Source organism: Pleurodeles waltl, chromosome 1_1 (assembly GCF_031143425.1).
Source record: "Pleurodeles waltl isolate 20211129_DDA chromosome 1_1, aPleWal1.hap1.20221129, whole genome shotgun sequence".
NCBI lineage: Eukaryota > Metazoa > Chordata > Amphibia > Caudata > Salamandridae > Pleurodeles > Pleurodeles waltl.
The window spans coordinates 526,134,781-526,154,780 of NC_090436.1; the positions used below are offsets into that span (position 1 = coordinate 526,134,781).

Below are 20,000 nucleotides of genomic sequence, written 5' to 3' on the forward strand. Positions count from 1 at the left end.
CTTCTTAAATATTCAGCCAAAGAGAGCACCAATGAGTATGATTAGGTAGTGCAGAGCAATTGCCTGGCTAAAACTGGATCACATATATTCTTAACGTAAACCAAACATAAAATACCTCTGAGTGTGAGCAGCATACTATTCAGAAAAAGTTAGCATTATAGAACACAAACACAACCAAAAATATAATGAATACTCACTGAGCCCTGGAATCTCGATGTCTAGCAGGTCAAGCAGGTCCTGCTCCTGGTCGAGGACATCCACCCAGCAGTGCACCAGCTGCTGGGTGGTGCACTGGACCGGACTGGTCCACTGCACACACCTGTGCAACCCCCCCAATGCAGCCACTGCTCCTGCAGGGGGTACCCACTGTCAGGCCTGCTGTCTGCTTCCAGCATGGAGGGGAGGTGGCGCTGCACATAAAGAACAGTGCTGCCACCTCCAGCTCACAAAAGGTTGGCTGGGGCTGCCCCTCTTGGCGACAGTGCTGCCCACAATGTAGACGGCTGCTGCTGGCTGCTCAAGGGGGCCTGGCATCGCCGTTCCCCTGCTCGCCGCCCTGCTCTTCCATGGCACTGGGTGGGGTAAAGAAAACAAAAAGAAACAGGAGAAGGAAGTAAGGAAGGAATAAGGATGTAAAGAGAAAAATAAATAAAAATGCAAAAAAGTCATGAAAACACGAAAAACATGAAAACAAAGTAAAATACACAGACACAAAAACAAACACCGATACAATAAATTAAAAGTGAGAGGTATTTAAATGAGGAGGGTGGAGGATTGAAAAGACATAGATATAAAAGGATTAAAAAAAACAGGGCCAACACCATGAACAGAATAAGAAAAACAAGATGGCTGCGCCCATGAGAACCGCTTGGTGCCTTTCACGCTCGATTTTGAACACGAGAATGTACTTCACGTTGCGTTTGACCTAAAATGCAATGCATACGAGTGCAATGGGTAAACTTTGACCACTTTGGACACAGGCTGTCCTAAATAGAAAGCCAGTGTACAGATTAAAGCACTAATGCTGTATCTCAGGAAAGGGACCAGGTAAAAAAATGTTTAAACAATTCTTAAAATAGTTACTACAATAGAATTCAATGGTGAAGTTTGATTCTTAATAAATATTAAGGAAACTTAACTTTTGGAAAGTTATCTTTACCTACCTGAAGAATCAGGAGGTTAATTAGTATAAGCCTCTGCCAGCTCCAAGCCAGTAATTAGCAGTAAATAGGTGTGAAATGCACCCAGCAACAAACAATTAACTGGCCTCTCTACAATGTCAAATCCTGCATGAGTGTCAAGTCTGATGGATTCACATTTAACAATAGGGGCATACTTGAAAAAGGAGAGGACACGATTCCAAAACAATTGTTGTGGATCCATTCCATGGTTGCTGAAGGACTCTACATTTATCATACCGGTCGTCTGTCTCTGTGTTTATTGTGGGTACAGTGGCTGCTTCAAGCTGGAATTTAGTATTAATGGTAGGACACCACCATTACCATTGGTTAGGGTGTGCGTAGAAGTCATTCCCACCCACTAGCTATTACCAGGGCTAAATGTGGTACCTCTAGGCACCCACCTCAGAATACTTTCTGAAACTGCAGATGATTAGAAGTGGACTGGACCTGCTGTCTGTGAAATGGAGAGAGCCCAGAAGGACTGGACTTGCTCTCCTTTACCCATGTCACGGAAGTGGATTCCAAGGGACAGTTGGATGATCTCCTGTGTGCTATACCTTCCCCCCCAGAAGGAGCAATAAAGCCTTTCTGCCACTTTGGGGGCAGATAGGAGGTTTGTTGCAATTGGAAAGGTTGCCACTAATATGCCCCGGGGGAGGAGGGAAGGGAGTAGAAGGCTCACTCGACACCAGAGATTTTATATTTGGGCAAAAAAAAGGGGTGCAAGTGCCCAACCCTGGCAATGTTCATAACCCCACCCCAAAAGGGCCAAATCTGTTTTTATGCTCCCCTGGGGAGCAGAAAGGAAATTTGCCCCCAAATTGCGGTCTAGATACCAGGGAATTTAACGTGATGTCAACAGAAAAAAAGGAAGGAGGTGGCTGACCCTGGCATCCATTAATATGTCCAACCCAGAAGTGGCAATAGATTCTTTCAGCCTCCAATGGTGTTGATAGGTTTATCTCAATTAGGGAGGTTACTCCTAATTTTCATTTTTGGGGAGTAGAAAGCCTACTAGACACCAGAGATTTCACAATTGGACAACACAAAGAGGTGCAGATGTCCCAACTTGGCACTGGGCCATACACCCACTTCAAAAGGAGAAATGCAGTCTTTCTGCAGCAGAGAGGTGCTAAATCCTATCATCACCCCACTCGCAATGCTGAATGGCTGCAGATATCGGGTTTCGGTAGGATGCCACCTGAAGAAGCCTACCAAACCCAGAAGCATCTGAAATCTAGACACTGAGCGAAGTCCAGTGTGGTGTGCCTTGCGAGGATCATGCAACATTTTCTTACCCACAATGCTATTTTCCTTGCATGTGACGTAACATTCCGGAATCCACAGGTATCCACAAAATTCCTACCACCCAGCACTACCCCATGTTCCCTGATGATAGTGCTAACCCACTTGTGTGGCTTGGCCCAGCGTCCACAACACAAAAGGCCATGAATTGTAGTGTGAATATATCACCAACAGCGGTAGCTGTAGTATTTGGGCCTGAGCTCAGCCACCACGAAGAGTAACCTACTTAACCCACACATTTCTGAAAATTGGGCACCCGGAAGAGACCAGGATGGTGTGCCTTGTGCAAATTGCATGAACGATTCTTACCCATAATGCCCTGCAAACCTCAAACTTTGCCCAAAATCACACATCTACCTTGCATTTCATTAATGAAAACTTTCAGAATCCATAGGGATCCACAAAATTCCTAACACCCAGTGTCCCCCACTTGTTCCAATAAAAATGCTACCCCCGTTTGTGTGGATGAAGCCAGTGTCCATGAAAGGAATGGATCAAACCAGAAACACGGGGAATTATCTGCAGATGATGCAGCCAGTCAATCAGATTGCTTGGTTCCACGGGACCGGTATTGGGTGGGGTGGAAAAGACCTTTCAGCCAATCAGAATGGTTTGTATTTTTGAATTTGTGGCACCACAGGAGTAATTAAATTAAAAAAAGCTTAATGGGGCGATGCCTTTTACAAACATAGGGCATCCTGGTGATGTGACAGTCACCAGAAAGAGGAAAATGGGAGGAGCATTAAAGGAAAAGCCATGCTTTGGGCTTTTTTAGGAACATGAGATGATTATGTCCATAGTGCAGATCTATCAGGAGCAAATTACAATGTCTGTTGGTAATGTAGGAGAGAGACTGCTCACCAACACTTTTTAATGACAGGCACTTGTAAAAATAAGTAAATTCCTGTGGAAAATAAGTAAATACTTGTGTATTTAGCTTAAGATAATATTGAGTTTTTAATGTTTAATTCATAGGTACAAATATTTTACATAATGGAAGTGTACACAATGAGGTATAACAAATTCGCTCTCAGGATAGAAAAATTGGATCAACTTCATGTATATACAGGTGGGCCATGTAAAGTCGCTAAAATGTATCCCTACATGCTCCTGGCAGCCAGTTGCGTGAACACAGTATTTGGAATGAATATTTTACTACCTCAAAACACAACTGATCTTGCATTGGTCTGAATATGCTGGTCACAAACAAGGCATTTATCCTAGATGGTCAAGTTATGCACTGCTACAGTAGACAAGGAGAGACAAATCCAATTCAGTGTGAAACTAGAGATCTTATTGTGGCTAAGCAGTAGTGGTGCTTTAATTAGTGCAAGCTAATAAATGGTTAACAGTGTTGAATGCCACCTGCCAAGTGTAGAAGGGCCTCAACACCTTCATCATTAGTACATCAATGACTGATGTGGAGACAGATCTGTGTACCTAATCTCTCAACATTCTTTGGAGACCTGCCTGGGAGAATTTTAACAGAGTCTGCTTCTGTAAAGACTATTGTGCACTTGTGTCAATGGCTGCACGTTTGAGGAGTTTGGTGACAGACCAGAGATGGGATCCTGGCTAAAAATTGGCGAGGTCAAAAGGAGAGAGAGGAGGGGATTCTTCAAAGTACGAATCAACCACTAGGTACTTACAGCTGGGGATGCCACCTCAAAAGAAAAAAAATTGCATTGATCACATTCATTCAACCTCAGGCAATTATATCCATGCCTCGGCTGCATCTGCGCTGATGGGCAAGGGACATGGAGAGTGCCAGAGCAATAGAAAGCCAGCCCTACAAACTAGTTTAAATTCAGAGATTCTTGTGGGTGTAGAGTCCTGAATGTAGCAGCCACTACTTTACTGAGCCTGATACTTCTACAAGTGTGTGCGATAAAAATGTCTCATTCCCACAAATAGTAATATAGGATGAAGGACTGTGTAATGAGCATCTTTCCTGCTGTCCTCAAAGAAACAATGCTGTACGTATCAGCACTATCTATACTTTTTTCTTGAAGCTACAATTTTATGTTTTTAATTTATGCGCTTACTTTTAGTACAGTAGTGGCTAGACAGACCCACAACCATGGTAGCAGAGTGCTTCACAATAAGGAGGTGGTGGTTACAAGAAGGTAGGAATTGTTTCAATGAAAACATAACAATGGATTTACTCTTGTTATTACACTCAATAAAAGACTTGGGGGGTTATTCTAACTTTGGAGGAGGTGTTAATCCGTCCCAAAAGTGACGGAAAAGTGACGGATTTACCACCAGCCGTATTACGAGTCCATTATATCCTATGGAACTCGTAATACGGCTGGTGGTATATCCGTCACTTTACCGTCACTTTTGGGACGGATTAACACTCCTCCAAAGTTAGAATAACCCCCTTGATCTCCAATCTCAAATGAACAGCATGGTCAAGAGTGCTTGATTCCAAACTACATTACTGTAGGAGATTAGGCAGTTCAGGTCAGTGTAGAACCTTATCAACACAGTACAATCTCTTGTTCTCTATTAACTTTGGCAATTCCCTTCTAAATGGTCGACCAGAAGTGTACCTCGCACCACTGAAGGCAGCTCATTTTGACTCTGGGAACAAAAGATGAGATCAGTTCAGCTAGATCAGTCATCAAGACGAGACGCATTACGTGTAAGACAGCCATGCAGGCATTCCCAACCTTTTGACTGAAATGATGAAAATGTCTGGAGATGAACAGTTCTTAAGCAGCGCTGAATCTTTCCTGCTGGATCCACTGGAATTCAGAAAGCAGCATGCTATGACTCATTCTCATGCTAGCTGCACAGCTAGAATTTGCAACTCCATTCCTCTATCTCTCTGCCCCACCATGCTTACACTGCTGTGTTTTGAAATACAGTGGCGGATGGTAATTTTAGGAGGAAGGGGGACGGGCAGGACACACAGGCACACACACTCATTCATTCACACACGCGCGTGCACACACACACACACACATATCCATTCATAACACTCATTATCAAATAGTCAAACATACACACATACACACACACACCAAACATTCATTTAAAAAAAAAAACACACACACTTACCTTCAGCTCTGCCTTGGAGGTCCCAGGAAAGTTGGGACTGCTGCCATCCCTCACTGGCTAACCTAACCTCAGCCAATGAGGAAAGGCAGCAGTCCCAACTCGTCAGAGTGAGATGGGGTCAGTGAGACTGCAGTGATTGACACTCAGCCCTGGGCACTTCAGGGCTTAAAACTGAAGCACCCAGGTCTGAAGCAACCGGTAACCTTTTCCCCTCATTATGAGGGGGAGGGCCTCAAGGCACCTTTGCTAGGCTGAAGAGGTCATGCCCACATGGCTGTGTCTTCTTCAGCCCATCAAAGTTCAGCTCAGGCTGCTGAAGTCTGTGCAAATAGTGCATGTCTAGCTCCTGGCTGCCTGACCTGAAAATGAAGAGTGTCTGTCAGGCTAAACTTTGCTCAGCCTGACTGACACTCTTCTTGAGGGGCAAAAGGTGGGGGGACATGACCTCTCAGCCCCAAAGGACGGGCCATTGCTGTCAAAATATACTTCCAACCTGGAACCCTCTAACCACCTTTGAGTTTACTAGCTCCTGCAACTATGCCTTCTGTTTTCCAGTACTGACGTCTTCCTCATATTCTCCTCTTTTTCTTAATGTTTACATTTTGTCATCTATATCTACTCCAGGTAACAGCAATGTTGTTATATTCCTTACTTCTCTATACATTCCCTCCTTTCCTCTCACTATCTTATCAAGATTGTACTATGGTTATTTTTCTTTTGGTTCCATTTTTGCATTACTGGCTCACTCATTGGTTTCTTAAATCATTAAATGCAATATAAGCTGCACACCTGATTAAGAAGTGTTTTCAATTTAACCTTTTTAAAGAATTTGCCACTTAATCTCACTTCCTGGAAGTATATTTCCATTTGGTATTGTCAACTGGCTTTTCACTTTCAATTTGTAATTATTATCTTGAATAGATAAAGCACCAATGAATGCTTTCTCCCTTTTGTATCGTCAGGGACATAACTTCAGGGGGGTGTTTGGGGTGGTACATTCCCCTAATAATGGATTCTCTAGTAGATAGTTGGGTATAGGTGCTTTCAGTGGGGTATGGTGAACTGCTTGTTGGATTTCACCTAGGATTTTTACATGTACACATAGACAGAAACATAGACACACTCTCTCTCCCTCTGTTTTGAAGTTCTTAAAACTGTAACCCTAATCCCCACTGCTCTCCCTTTTCCACTGTCCCTTCAAGCCCTGCTTGATCATATAATGTTTTGTTTCCCCATGACATGCCATGCTGTTAGGAAATTTGAAGCTCACACCCCCCCAATTTTACTGACCAAGCTATGCCTCTGATTATCACCTTGTTTCTATGGGCGAGCACAAAGCGCTCCATCCATAAAGTAATCTCTCTTTGGGCTTCAAACCACGCCCAGGTCAGGTCAGTCTCTTTCATTGGTTCCTGGGCTTGCTCTTTAAAATCTGCTTGCTTTCATTTGTGAAAGGCATGCATACGTCATGCCTTTTCCGGTGTTTAGCCCGCCTACACAGCACCGGTAAACTACTAGAAACATACGAGGCTCGATGTTTTGAACCTGGTTTCTGGACTACTTTATCTGTTCATTTTCCCTGCAGCGCCATCGCGATGGGGTTTACATAAGGCAATCGCCCTCCGTTTTTTCGTTTTCAATTTCAGCGCGATCGCGCTGCATTTTACATAGCGCAATTGCACTGTGTTTTTTTTCTTTTAATTTGTGTGACAAGAAAGGTTAGGAGTTTACAACACAAATAGCTCCAACTCAAGCAAATGCGAGCCCCGTTGCATTGAAAATGCTTGTTACTATTTGTTGGTAATTGTTTTACATAGGTAAATAAGTTGTGTACATGTGTATTTTTCTCGTATTATAATACCTGTAACTTTGTATTAGTTGTAAAGTGCTTTAACTCCCAGACTAGAGCCATATCCATACAATATAAAACCACAATAAGTACATAATTAAAATAGGGATAGCAGAGAAAATCAAATATTAATGAATGTAACATTAAATAACATGCCATGCCAGTAAATAAAACAAAAAAGACTGTAAAAACAACAAGGTATGGAAGTGTTGTGAGCTTCCCTTCAAAGAGTTATTGAGGTTGTACATTCCACTCAGTGACTCGTGGGGTGTCTATAGCAATGATGAAGATACAGCAGTTGGACTTGGCTGGGGAATGGATCAGGGAGCTGACGGACAAACTGTGTCATGTTGGTGGAATAAAGAAGTAAAAGAAATGGCTATTTTCCGTCCTCTTTAATCTTAACGCTGGGCTATTGAAGAACCTGGGAATTAGAGGCTGCCAGAGATGAAGTAAGGAATACCATCATGGAGTTTGCAGTGTCCATTATGGTATTCCTTACTTCATCTCTGGCATTCCTTAAGGAGGTGGATGTTGATGCCAGGACATTCTAGAACGTCAGAGAATTGTGTATTGAGCAAGGGTTACTTTTCCATGGTGACAGGATAGTCTCTCCTACAAGGTTGAGGGAACAAATTGTGAACCTGGCACATGAGGGGCTTCTAAGGAGAAATTTGAGAAAGGCAAGGGTGAGGGAATACATACGGGACATCTGGGGAGAAATCTGACAAAGGCAAGGGTGAGCGAACAATATTGGTGGCCTGGCATAGGCAGACTGGTAGAAGGAGTGGTGAAGGGTTGTGTCAAGTGTGCAGGGAACAACAAATCTAGAGTGATAAGGAATTCCTTACCACTCTCCTTTTGAGATCCCGGAGAACCTTGGATCAAGCTGGTATTGGACATTGTTGGTACCTTTGATCTGTTGTCTCCAGCAGAAAGGTTTGTCAAGTGGGTTTCTGCGTGCCATGTGAACAATGTGTGTTAGAATTTCTTAAGAGTGTGTTTGTGTCTGAAAGAGTAACCAAGATATTTATCACAGATAACGGAGCCCAATTCTTATCTGATGAAATGAGAAAGTTCTTTGATGATTTAGGCATCACCCATCCCTGAACGGCACTGTAGTCACCTCAGGCCAATGGACTTGTGGAGAGCGTAAACCTGTTAGTCAAAGCATCTGCTTAATTAGCAATAGATAAACAAATCCCATTAAAGAAGGTTCTCATGGAAAAACTAGGGGCTCATCGGAATACTCTGAATGTTATGACCATTTCAGTGCTTAAGGAGGAGGTGTGAGGTGTAGGAAGCTGGCCTGGTGTGTGGTGAGCACCTATGGTATTATCACCCTATACCAGGTCCGGGTATCCCCTATTAGTGAGGTGTAGTCAGTGTCTAGGAAGCCAGGCTCTCTAGAGGAAGCTCTGGATGAGCAGCCAAGACATATCTAGGAGACATGCAAAGTTTATGCAATACCACTGTAGTCACACAGCACTTACACACATGAAAGAACCACAAAGTGTTACAAAAATAAAGGTACTTTATTTTAATGGCACAAACACTAAAATACTGGATAGGCAATACTCTACTAGGAGGTGAGTGAATACACTATTATATACACCTTAGTAATTAGGAATGGGAATAGAAAGCAATAGAAAACAGCAAAGTAACAGTAAACAATAGAAGCCCTGGGGGGGACCAAACCATATACTTAAAAAATGGAATGCGAAAGCCAGACTCCCAACCAGGTAAATGGAATCTGTAGAGGCGAGCTGGAGGAACTAGGAACCCCAAAAGGTAAGTACCAGAGTGCCCCCTAGCAACCAGGAGAGAAAAGGTAAGTACATGTTTTTTTCCAAATCCACAGATAAACTTTGTAAAAGGACTGTGAAAGACCCAAGCAAGACTGGAAGAAAAAGAAGATGGATCCTGACAGAGGAGGACCTACAAATAAAGGGGACCAAGTCCAGATCTAGTTGGAGTGTCTGGTTTGGGCAAAAGAGCACAGGAGCAGCAGAAGAATTCCAGATGTGATGCAGTCAATGTCCCATTCCAGAAGAAGAGTTGCAGTCCATAAGTGATGTGGAAAAACCACCAACAGGCCTTGGCAAAGGCAAGAGTTGCAGAAAAAGAGTTGCAGAGCTGTTGGGGATCAGGAAGGTCCGAGGGGACTCAACCCAATCGATCAATCAATCAATCAGGAATTAGTAAAGCGCACTACTCACCTGTGAGGGTCTCAAGGAGCTGAGGGGGGGGGGAAGATGGGGGAAGGTGCTGCTACTGCTCGAGCAGCCAGGTCTTGAGAAGTTTCCTGAAGGTAAGGAGGTCTTTGGTTTGGCGCAGGTGGGTGGGAAGAGTGTTACATGTTTTGGAGGCGAGAATGATCTACCGCTGGTTGTAGTTCCGCAGACGCATGGGACGGTTGCAAGGGCGAGGTCGGCGGAGCGGAGATGCTGGGTTGGGGTGCAGAAGGAGCCCTGTCTGTTGAGGTATTCTGGTCCGGTGTTGTGTAGTGCTTTGTGAGCGTGAGTGAGGAGTTTGAAGTTGATACTCTTGTTGACTGGGAGCCAGTGCATGTTTCTCAGGTGGTCTGTGATTTGGCAGTGGCGGGGGGGATGCCCAGGATGAGGCGTGTGGAGGTGTTCTGGATGGGTTGCAGCCTCTTTTGGAGTTTGGCCGTGGTTCCTACGTAGAGGGCATTGCCGTAGTCCAATTTGTTACTTACGAGGGCTTGGGTGACTGTTCTTCTGGTTTTGGTGGGTATCCATTTGAGGATCTTTAGGAGCATGCGGAGGGTTTTGAAGCAGGAGGAGCAGAAGGCGTTGACTTGCTGTGTCATGGATAATGAGGAGTCCAAGATGAATCCTAGGTTGTGTGTGTGGTCAGTGGGAGTCCGAGCGGCTCCGAGAGTGGCAGGCCACAAGGAGTCATCCAATGCGGAGGGGGTGGAGCCAAAGATGAGGACTTCCATCCTGTCAGAATTTAGTTTGAGGCGGCTGCTCTTCATCCATTCGGCAATGGCCTTCATTCCTTCGTGGAGGTTGGTGTTGGCAGGGTCCTTGGTGAGGGAGAGGATCATCTGGGTGTCATCGGCATATGAGATGATGTTGAGGTTGTGGGATTGGGCAATGTTAGCGAGCGGACCATGTAGATGTTGAAGAGGGTCGGGCTGAGGGAAGAACCCTGGGGTATGCAGCAAATGATTTTGGTGGCATCCGAGTGAAATGGGGGGAGGTGGACTCCCTGGGTTCTGCTGGTGAGAAAGGAGGTGACCCAGTCTAGGGCTCTGTCGTGGATTCCTGCATTGCTGAGGCGTGAGCGTAGGGTGTGGAGGCAGACAGTGTCGAACGTGGCTGAGAGGTCCAGGAGGATGAGGGCCACAGTTTCGCCGTTGTCCAGTATGGTTCTGAAGTCGTTGGTGGCGAAGATGAGGGCAGTTTTGGTACTGTGGTTGCTGCGGTATTCTGTATTGGGAAGGGTCCAGGGTGCAGTTTTCCTCGAGGAAGCGGGTTAGTTGTCTGTTGACAGCCTCCTCAATTACTTTTGCCGGAAAGGGGAGCAGGGAGATAGGCCGGAAGTTCTTGAGGTCCTTTGGGTCCGCCTTGGTTATTTTTGAGGAGGGCGTTGATCTTGGCATGTTTCCAGCTCTCCGGGAAGGTGGCAGACCTAAAGGAGCTGTTGATGATCTTCCGTAGTTGGGGTGCGATGACGGAGCTTGCTTTGTTGACAATGAGGTGAGGGCAGGGGTCAGATGGAGAGCCGGAGTGGATGGTGTTCATGATTTCAATGGTGTTGTTGTCGTTGACGGGGGCCCAGGAGAGCAGGAGGTTGGTCAGAGATGAATCTGTGGTGTTGGTGGTTGCCGGGGGGGGGGTCTGGGTGCTGAAGCTGTTGTGGATGTCTGCAATCTTGTGGTGGAAGTAGAAGGCTAGGGAGTCACAGAGGTCCTGGGATGTCGGGATGTCGTTGGCGTTGGAGCTGGGGTTGGAGAGCTCCTTCACAACGTTGAAGAGCTCATTGTGACTGTGTGAGTTGTTGTTGATTTGGTCTTTGAAGGCGGTTCTCTTGGCGGCTCGGATGAGTTGGTGGTGTTTGCGGATGGTGTTTTTGAAGGCTGTGTGGTTGTACAGAGTCTGATCTTGGCACCACTTTCTTTCGAGTCTTGGGCAGGTTTGCTTAGATTCGTGGAGGTCGGCGGTAAACCTTTCTGTCGGTGTGTCTGTTGGAAGGATTCTTGATTGGGGCGAGAGTATTGGCACAGATGTCAACCCACTGCCTGAAGTTGCGGGCAGCTGCATCAGTGTCGGTGGTGTCGATGGGTAGGTTCCGGGAGAGGGTTGGTCTTCGGTGACCTTGTTCCAACTGAGGTGGGGGATCCGTTGTGGGTGGTTGTGTGTTGTGGGTTTCTTCAAGGAGAAGTGGATGCAGCGGTGATCTGTCCAGTGGAGTTCGGTGGTGTGGTTGAAGGAGACGTGATTGCTGGCCGAGAAAATAGGGTTGAGTGTGTGCCCTGCGGAGTGGGTTGGTGTCGTGACGAGCAGTTTGAGGCTGTGGTTGGAGAGGTTGTCGAGCAGAGTGGCGGTGTTGTAGTCATTAGTGTTCTCAAGGTGGAAGCTTAAGTCCCTGAGGAGTATGTAGTCAGTGGATGCAAGAGCGTGCGTGCTGATGATGTCAGTGATGGAGTTGCTGAACTGCTGTCGAGGGCCTGTAGATGAGGGTCCCTGGGAGGGTGGTGTTTGGGTCAGTGTGGATCTGGAAGTGCAGGTGTTTGGCGGTGCTGAGGGTGTCTTTGGTGCTGGTCGTGATCCTGAGGGTGTTCTTGTGGATGATGGTGATGCCTCCTCCTGGTTTGTTGGAGCGGTCTCTGCGGGTGATCTTGTAGCCGTCCGGGATGGCTACGGAGATGTCAGGCACTGAGGAGGGGTTCAGCCAGGTCTCAGTCAGGAAGGCGACGTCTGGGGAGGCTGAGTCGAGTAGATTCCATAACTCTACTGCATGCTTGTGGATGGAGCGGGTGTTGAGGAGGATAATCTGAGATGGTTGCTTCCTGCCTTGGTGGGTGGGTCGTTGGTGTGGAGGCTGGTGAAGAGGCAGTTCCGGCAGGAGAAGGGTCCCCAGGTGGTCTGCGGCAAGGCTTGAAGGAAGGCGGGAGAGAGGCCCGTGTTAAGGGGGCAGAGAGTGGCGACGTCGTAGTGAAGACGTGCGTGGCTGCGGTGGGGGGGACGGGAGTCAGAGGTTCTGGTGCTGGGCGCGGCCAGGCACAGACGGACGCAGACGGGCTCACCATTTAGTAGGGAGGTGAGGGGGGAGAGGACAGCTGGGAGGCAGGAGTCGAGGGTGAAAAACGGTGTGAAAAAGGGGACAGGGTGCAAAAAAAGGGGGCGGGCAGCTGTGGGAGTGCAGCGCAAGAGAGAGAGGAGGGTGGTGGGGCTGCAGGGGCAGCAGCAGTGGGGGAGAGAGAAAGAGGGGAGAGTGAAAGTGAGAAAGCGGAGTGAGAGAAAAATGAGGAAGAGTGTAGTGTGAAGCAAAAGGAGCACAAAGGGACAGAAGTGAAGCAGAACAGTGAGCAAAGCAGAGAAAGGACCAGAAAAGGAGGAGAGCCTAGTAGTAAAGCAGAGCTCTCCCACTAGACACCAGGGATGAGGCGCAGGCAGAAGCCAGCGGGTGGAGGAGGGCCTCAAACTCCTGACAGGGGTCAGGAGATCAGAGGAGCCAGGGAAAGGGCTCTACTTGCAAGGTGGAGCTACGGGAGGCAGAGAAGTGCACTGACAAGGTCACCCGAGGAGGGGAGGCACAGGCCATCCTCAGCAGTGAGGAGAGCCAGAAGTCAAGGATGCAGCCCCCACAGGCAACTCACAGGCAGCAGGCACAGGACTCAGAGTGAGGCCCATGCAGCACACCTGGAAGGGAGTCCCACGTTGCTGGAGCAGTAGGCAGGAGACTATGCATTGCAGAAAATAGTACTGGAGGCTGGGGCTATACAGAGCCTGAAGGTCCATTGGAAGGAGAGCCAACAAGCCTTGGTAGATGCAAGAGTCTCACTCCACAGGTGTACTGTCCTGCAAAAAGAGGCAAAGACCCACCACCTCCCAAGTTGGAAAGCTGGTACAGGGGACCAAGGGGACCACTCAAGAATACCACCTGTGTTGCAGGATCCATGCAGAATTCCAGGAGAGAGGATCCATGTGGCAGGTCATCGATGCAGTTGGTGTCTGCGGATGCAGGGGAGTGACTCCTTCCCTCCAAGGGAGATTCCTTCTTGCTTCTTGGTGCAGACTGAAGACTTGCCGCCCTTAGAGGCTGCACTGCTGGGAAATGTTGCAGTTGCTGGAAGAAGCCAGAGAAACAATGTTGCAAGGCGAAGCCATCGCTGGAGCAGCAGATTGCAGGTTCCTGTGAAGTCCTGTTGCGGTTCCAGTGGCCAGAAGTCAAAGTAAACATTGCAGAGGAGTCCTGCTGGAATCTTGCCTGTCAAATCTGAGGACTCACCCAAGAAGGAGAACCCATATAGCCCTAAAAAGGGGATAGGTCACCTAGCAGGGTGACCACCTATCAGGAGGGGGCTGTGATTTCACCTGCCTGACCTCTCCACTCAGATGCTCCCACATGCCTCGACCCACCTTGGATTCAAGATGACAGAATCAATAGGCCACCTGGAGGAGCTTTGGGCACCATCCCTGAGGTGGTGATGGACAGGGGAGTGGTAACTCCCTTTTCCATCGTCCAGTTTCGCACCAGAGCAGGGACCAGGTGTCTCTGGACTGGTGCAAACCGCTTTATGCAAGGAGGGCACCAAATGTGCCCCTCAAAGCATAGCAGTGGCTTGGGGAGGCTTCCCCTCCCAGGCCATGTAACACTTGTTTCCAAAGGGAGACAATGTTGCCTCCCTCTCCCAAAGGAAATCCTTTGTTCTGCCTTCCTGGGCTTGAGCTGTTCAAGCAGCAGGAGGGCAGAAACCTGTCTGTAGGATGGCAGCAGCGCAGGCTGCGTGTGAAAACCCTGCAAACTGGCAGGAGCAAAGCTTGTGGCCCTCTAAGGAGCCCCCAGAGTGCATGGAATCATACAGACAATACTGGCAACAGTATTGGGTATGATTCTGACATGTTTGATACCAAACATGCCCATGTTTGGAGTTACCATTGTGTAGCTGGACACGGGTAGTGACCTATGTCCAGTACATGGGTAAAATGGCTTCCCCACACTCATGTAGGCCACGAAAATAAAGCTGGAGTTCTTGGGGGCACCTCTGCTCATGCAGGGGTGCCCTCACACACAGGTACTTGCACCCTGCCCTTTGGGCTAGGAGGGCCTGCCATAGGGGTACTTACAGTGACCTGGTGCAGTGACCTGTAGTGAAAGGGTACATGCACCTTTTCACACAAGCTGCAATGACACACCTCCAGACACCTTTTTCGTGGGCTCCCATGGGCGTCATAACACATGCTGCAGCCCATGGGGAAGCCCTGGTGCCCCAATGCCCTGGGTACCTTGGTACCATGTACTAGGAACTTACATGGGGGCACTAGTATGCTAATTGTGGGGGGCAGAAAGTCAGAGACAACCAGATTTAGAGGGAGAGAGCACAGTCAGTGGGGTCCTGGTTATCAGGATCCCAGTGAACACAGTCAAAAACAACTAACAGCAGGCAAAAAGTGGAGGTACCCATGCCAAAATGAGGGTACTTTCCCACATGCAGGATTTAAGATTAATCCAGTCTGACTGAAGGGTAAGGAGTGTTTGAAAGTGGGGGATGCAGGTGAAATTAGGAGATATCAAGGCGATTACAAGAGACATTTCAATGAAAAACCTTTTATTCGAGAGATGGTATGAAAGGGAGTTTGTTTATGTAAAGAAACTAGGGTGGACTCATAAGGGAAAATCAGGATTTTGGGATCAGAAGTGCATTTCAAAGATGAGGAAGAATGTGGTGGTGTTGTTTGATTGCGGTGTATGGAATATGGCCAGATTGGTAGGCTTGAATCTTCCAGGTTTGAGCATCTCTAAGGCTCCCCACAGTAAAACTATAGGAACACATGCTGACACTGCTAATATCCCATATTTCAAAGATGTTCAATGCAGTGATCGTCAAAGGAAGGTTTCACATTATTTGAATGATTACATGTCAGCGATTGCATGCACATCATTTTCCATTATTGTATTTCACTTTGCTTGTGTATAACTCTTGCATAATTGTATCCTTACTGTGTGTGATGTATCATCCTGTACCCTGTTTTCAATGCTGTCTAATGTTCCATCTAGGGACACAACACACAGCGAAATTCCTTTTTATTTGTTATATTAAGTTTTGTTGTATAATGTCTTTTATCCTTAAGATGTTACTTACAAATATTTAAGGAGGGGGTTGTGTTGTTGGTTTCCCTTTAAGGAGTTACTGAGGTTGTACATTCCACTCAGTGACTTCTGGGGCGTCTGTAGCAACAGTGGAAGATACAGCAGTTGGGTTTGGCTGGGAAGTGGATCAGTGAGCTGACTGACAAGCTGTGCCATGTTGGTGTAATAAAGAAGCAAAAGAAATGACCAGTTTCTGGCCTCTTTAATCTTACAAGAAGGAATGTCTGAATTAATCTCTGCCACTGGTAATCACTCTGACCACATTCCAGACCATTGATTTTCACCCACTGTGCCGGTCTAGACAGAGACCTGCCTTATAGAAATCAGTCTTGGCCCTGGTTCAAGAGGAGCAGCCTGAAATTCCAGGTCAAGATTCCCCCAAACTGAGACACAAGCAACCCACACCGTGTTTGACCGACTTAATTCTCATCAGTTATAAATTGCTCGAGTCCTGTGGCCCAGTGAGCACGGGTCCCACTTCTGGGCATACCTATTGCCCTTAGGGCGCCTACTGCAAAAAAACACAAGGTGATGGAAGGAGTTAATGGATTAATCCCAGCCACTGGGAAGCACTCAGGGCTGAATTCCAGATCACCATTTTTAATCCACTTTACCATTTTCGACAAAAAAAACCTGCCTTATGCACATTAGTCTTGGTCCATCACTTTTTTGCATTTCTAAATGAAAAGCCCCAAGCGCAAGGATATGCCGAGGCGTAGGTCCCATGCTTACTGTGACACTGGAACCAAACTGACCCGAATGAAGAGGCTCAATTAGGCCAAACCAGGTCTTGAGTTGCTTGTGTTCCAAATCAGAGAGGTCCTGGCCTGGCAGTACGGGCTGGACTATTCCTATTGGAGCAGGGCCAAGCGGATATGGCTGGGTCAAATCCGGTATTTCTGGTTTTGGCATGGTGGGCAAAAAACGATGGACTGGGATACAGCCTGGAGTAATTATCAGTGGCTGAGATTAATTCAAGAACATCATCCAGCACTTTTTGTATCCGTCAGAAAAACAAAAAGCAGCCATAGGGAAATTATATAAAAACAACAGTTATCTTAGACACGATTTTGGTATCTTAATGATAATGTTTGTAGCTAGTGTGACAGCTATAAGTTAAACAAGTTATTTTTTTGTGTCACACTTATGGCCCGCCCCTTCCCTACTGCCTTTTACAGGAATGTAATGATTTTTCCTCCATGCATAGAAACATAACTGGGCTACGGAGGAACACACTCTTTTTAGCAAATAAGTATAATTCTCTGCTCACACCTGAAATCCCCTTGGTAGGTATTGTTTCTGCACCGCACTCTAATAGGTGTGAGCTAGTCAGCACTTTGAATAATGCCACTGAATGCATAAAATGTGCTAGTTATCAAAGCCAGCTTTCTAAAGGTTGACACTTAGATATTTCTATAGCTGCAAGTTACATACACTGCTTTTACACCAAGCATAAAACAGAAGTTAGCAGAAACAAATACATATCTTAAAGCTGATTTAAGATTGCTGTAGCAACAATACAGATGGTGTAGCTGTCATTGTTTCCATTACCTTGCATGCACGTTGACTGTAGATGCTGAACACCCATCCATACTAAAACAGTTTGTGGTGAATCGCCATTGGTGATTCATGTAATGGGGATGTATGACGGAACCACTCATGCCATTACCACGCAGCCTTTACCACGCAATTGCCTTTACCATACAACGAAATGTTAGTATATATCAAGTAAGTGAAAACCCTATATATCTATAGAAAGAGAAAAAGACACACAGACATATATGTGTATATTTAGTTATACCTTATCGACACCGAAGCCCTAAAGTCAACCACCCCTAAACCTTAAAAATACCCTTACCACCCAAATTCCCCTACCCACCCTAAAATCACTTTTACCACTCCATACCCTTACCCAGGCCTAAACCCTAAAATCACCCTCACTATCTTTACCCTTATCCACCTCTAAACACTTAAAACGCCTTTACACTAATTCCCAATGACTGCGTGGGGAACGTTGTATTGTTTTCGGTATATTAAAAGAATCCAGATACCTCGTTCAATCGAGAATGACGATGTGAATGAAGGTGAGAGAACAGTCAAAAACTAACTTCATTATTTTAGGGAAAAACAGATATTTACTTATGCACAATTTATTATTTAAACGGTTCCTATCCACCTTTCCAAAACAACACTCAATTTGTTGGTGCCACATGTGACACACTGACATTTTGTGGTAAACATTGCCACCTACTGGTAACAAATCGGTACTGACCATTCGCCTGAGAACCACGTTCTGAATGTTTATAGCGATTTGTGCAAGTTAACAAGTAACATGTGGCAGTAACAGTGCACACTGTGGGGAAACCGAAAGCATTTTCTTTAATTTTCATTTCTTTTGTCACAGAAGATAGACATCCTGCAATGTTACCAACCTGCCGATAAAGTCGTCTCTTTTGCCGGCATCTTTGTCCCACACAGTAATATCAATGATTCCACCACGTTCTTCGTAGAGGTGAAAGTCAAATTGTTCCCTCCACTGAGGATTTAACGTTTTTGGCATCGTCTAAAAAACAGACAATAGAGAAACTTTTGATTAGTCCTCGGAGTATTTTCACACACTTATTAAACAAACAAACCATCACAGAGAGCTCCGAAGAAATAGCTTTTTCTATCGTTAGTATTGTTGCTCACTTTTTCGAAAGCGAACAACAAAGTATCTGGGCGCCTCAGGTAATATTGATATGTTCAGATTGTCGAAGATGACGCATATTTATCTATGGATCCTTTAACTTTGTTTTACCTTTACACAGGAATGTTTTGCCAGACAATGAACAAAACCACTGGACAGAATGACACAAAGCTTGGCTGGGCATAACTATTCATGCTCAGCGGATACTAATAGTGGAGTACTGGGCACATGATATTTCCAAAGGCCATGCATACCCTGTGCCCGGTGAACAGTGGGCATGGGAGTAGGCGACGTTATGTGTGAGATTATCACGAGTAGCAAACTAGGGGAGAATGAAGGGTTGTGGCTGCAGTGATTTATATTACTTGGAAGTGTCAGCCATTTCTACGTTTGATTTACTTGACTATATTGACGTATGAATAGTATATATTCATAGTATATATCCATAGTGTGGATGAGTAGAGGGTGAGGCATACAAGCCACCGCACCAGGTGCTGACTTCTGGTGGGGGTGCCCTGTTTGAAGGTATATAATGGTTTTAAAAGCACCTGCTGCAGCATTTCTTGCCTCCAGCAATGTCCAGGAAATAATAAATATGTAAAGATACCTCTGGTGATTAATGTTCTGCCTGGAGAGAGATTGGAGTTTTCTCTAGTGGAAGTTTTAAGGCAGAGCAGTGGGTTAATATGCCTGCTTCAAAGAACGTGTACCATATACAGGTCACAAAGTGCATATAATGCAAATAGGTTAGTAGATTACTACTTTTGTCAGAGGGGTCATCTTGTTACTTGCAGTTTATACGTTAAAAATCCTAGTTTAGAAAAGTAAGATATTAACTGTCATCAAATAACTGCATGCATACTGCAAGGTATAGATTAGAGAGTTATGATTTTTTCCCCTAGTCCTTCATTATCATAATGTTGCAAAAAGGGTTCATTTGGGTAAAAATCAATTCTTATTATTAAAGAGACCCACAACCATGGTGTTGTAATTTAAATTCTGAATTTGTGCCTCTCCAGACCAAGCACTCTTAAACTACACAGCCTACCAGCATGGATGACATGTGAGTCCTACACCTTGTAGTCCTCGGTCTTATGTAACATTTCTTTTACACTGATTTACGTACCTGTGATTGATTGTTTCTGTGTAAAGTGTGTGGCAATGTAAAGTGCTCTGACATTGATATGAGTGGTGCTATAAAACAAATTAAAAGCATCAGAGAGAGAGTGGTAATGGAGACTTGAGAGGCACTTTTAAGGGTGGTAGTGAGGGAATCTGTGGTGGAGATGGTAATGGGAGCGCCAACAAACACTGTTGCACAGGGCGCCACCAGCGCTAAGGCAGACCCTGAGCACACATTCACTTCCACTAATCCACTCACAAGAGCACACACATACTCATGCCAACTCATCTAAATGCACGCTCCCTAAAACTCATCGATTCAGAAGCACACAAAAATACACTCAACATTCACAATCACATACACATGCGTACACCCAGCCATAGCAGTCATTTGCTAATGTACATACACTTATACATATAAGCACCCAACAAACACTTATTA

At 45.8% G+C, this 20,000-nt stretch overlaps 1 protein-coding gene across 7 annotated transcripts in view; it reads right to left on the reverse strand.

The window, feature by feature from the left end:
* Positions 1-20,000, reverse strand: part of MCTP1 (multiple C2 and transmembrane domain containing 1) — a 2,197,525-nt gene that overhangs the window by 669,361 nt on the left and 1,508,164 nt on the right. For all 7 annotated transcript variants that reach the window (XM_069225469.1, XM_069225480.1, XM_069225487.1 and 4 more), the window contains one exon: positions 18,180-18,310. In XM_069225469.1, the coding sequence (XP_069081570.1) occupies positions 18,180-18,310 (131 nt within the window). The remainder of the gene's footprint in view (positions 1-18,179; positions 18,311-20,000) is intronic.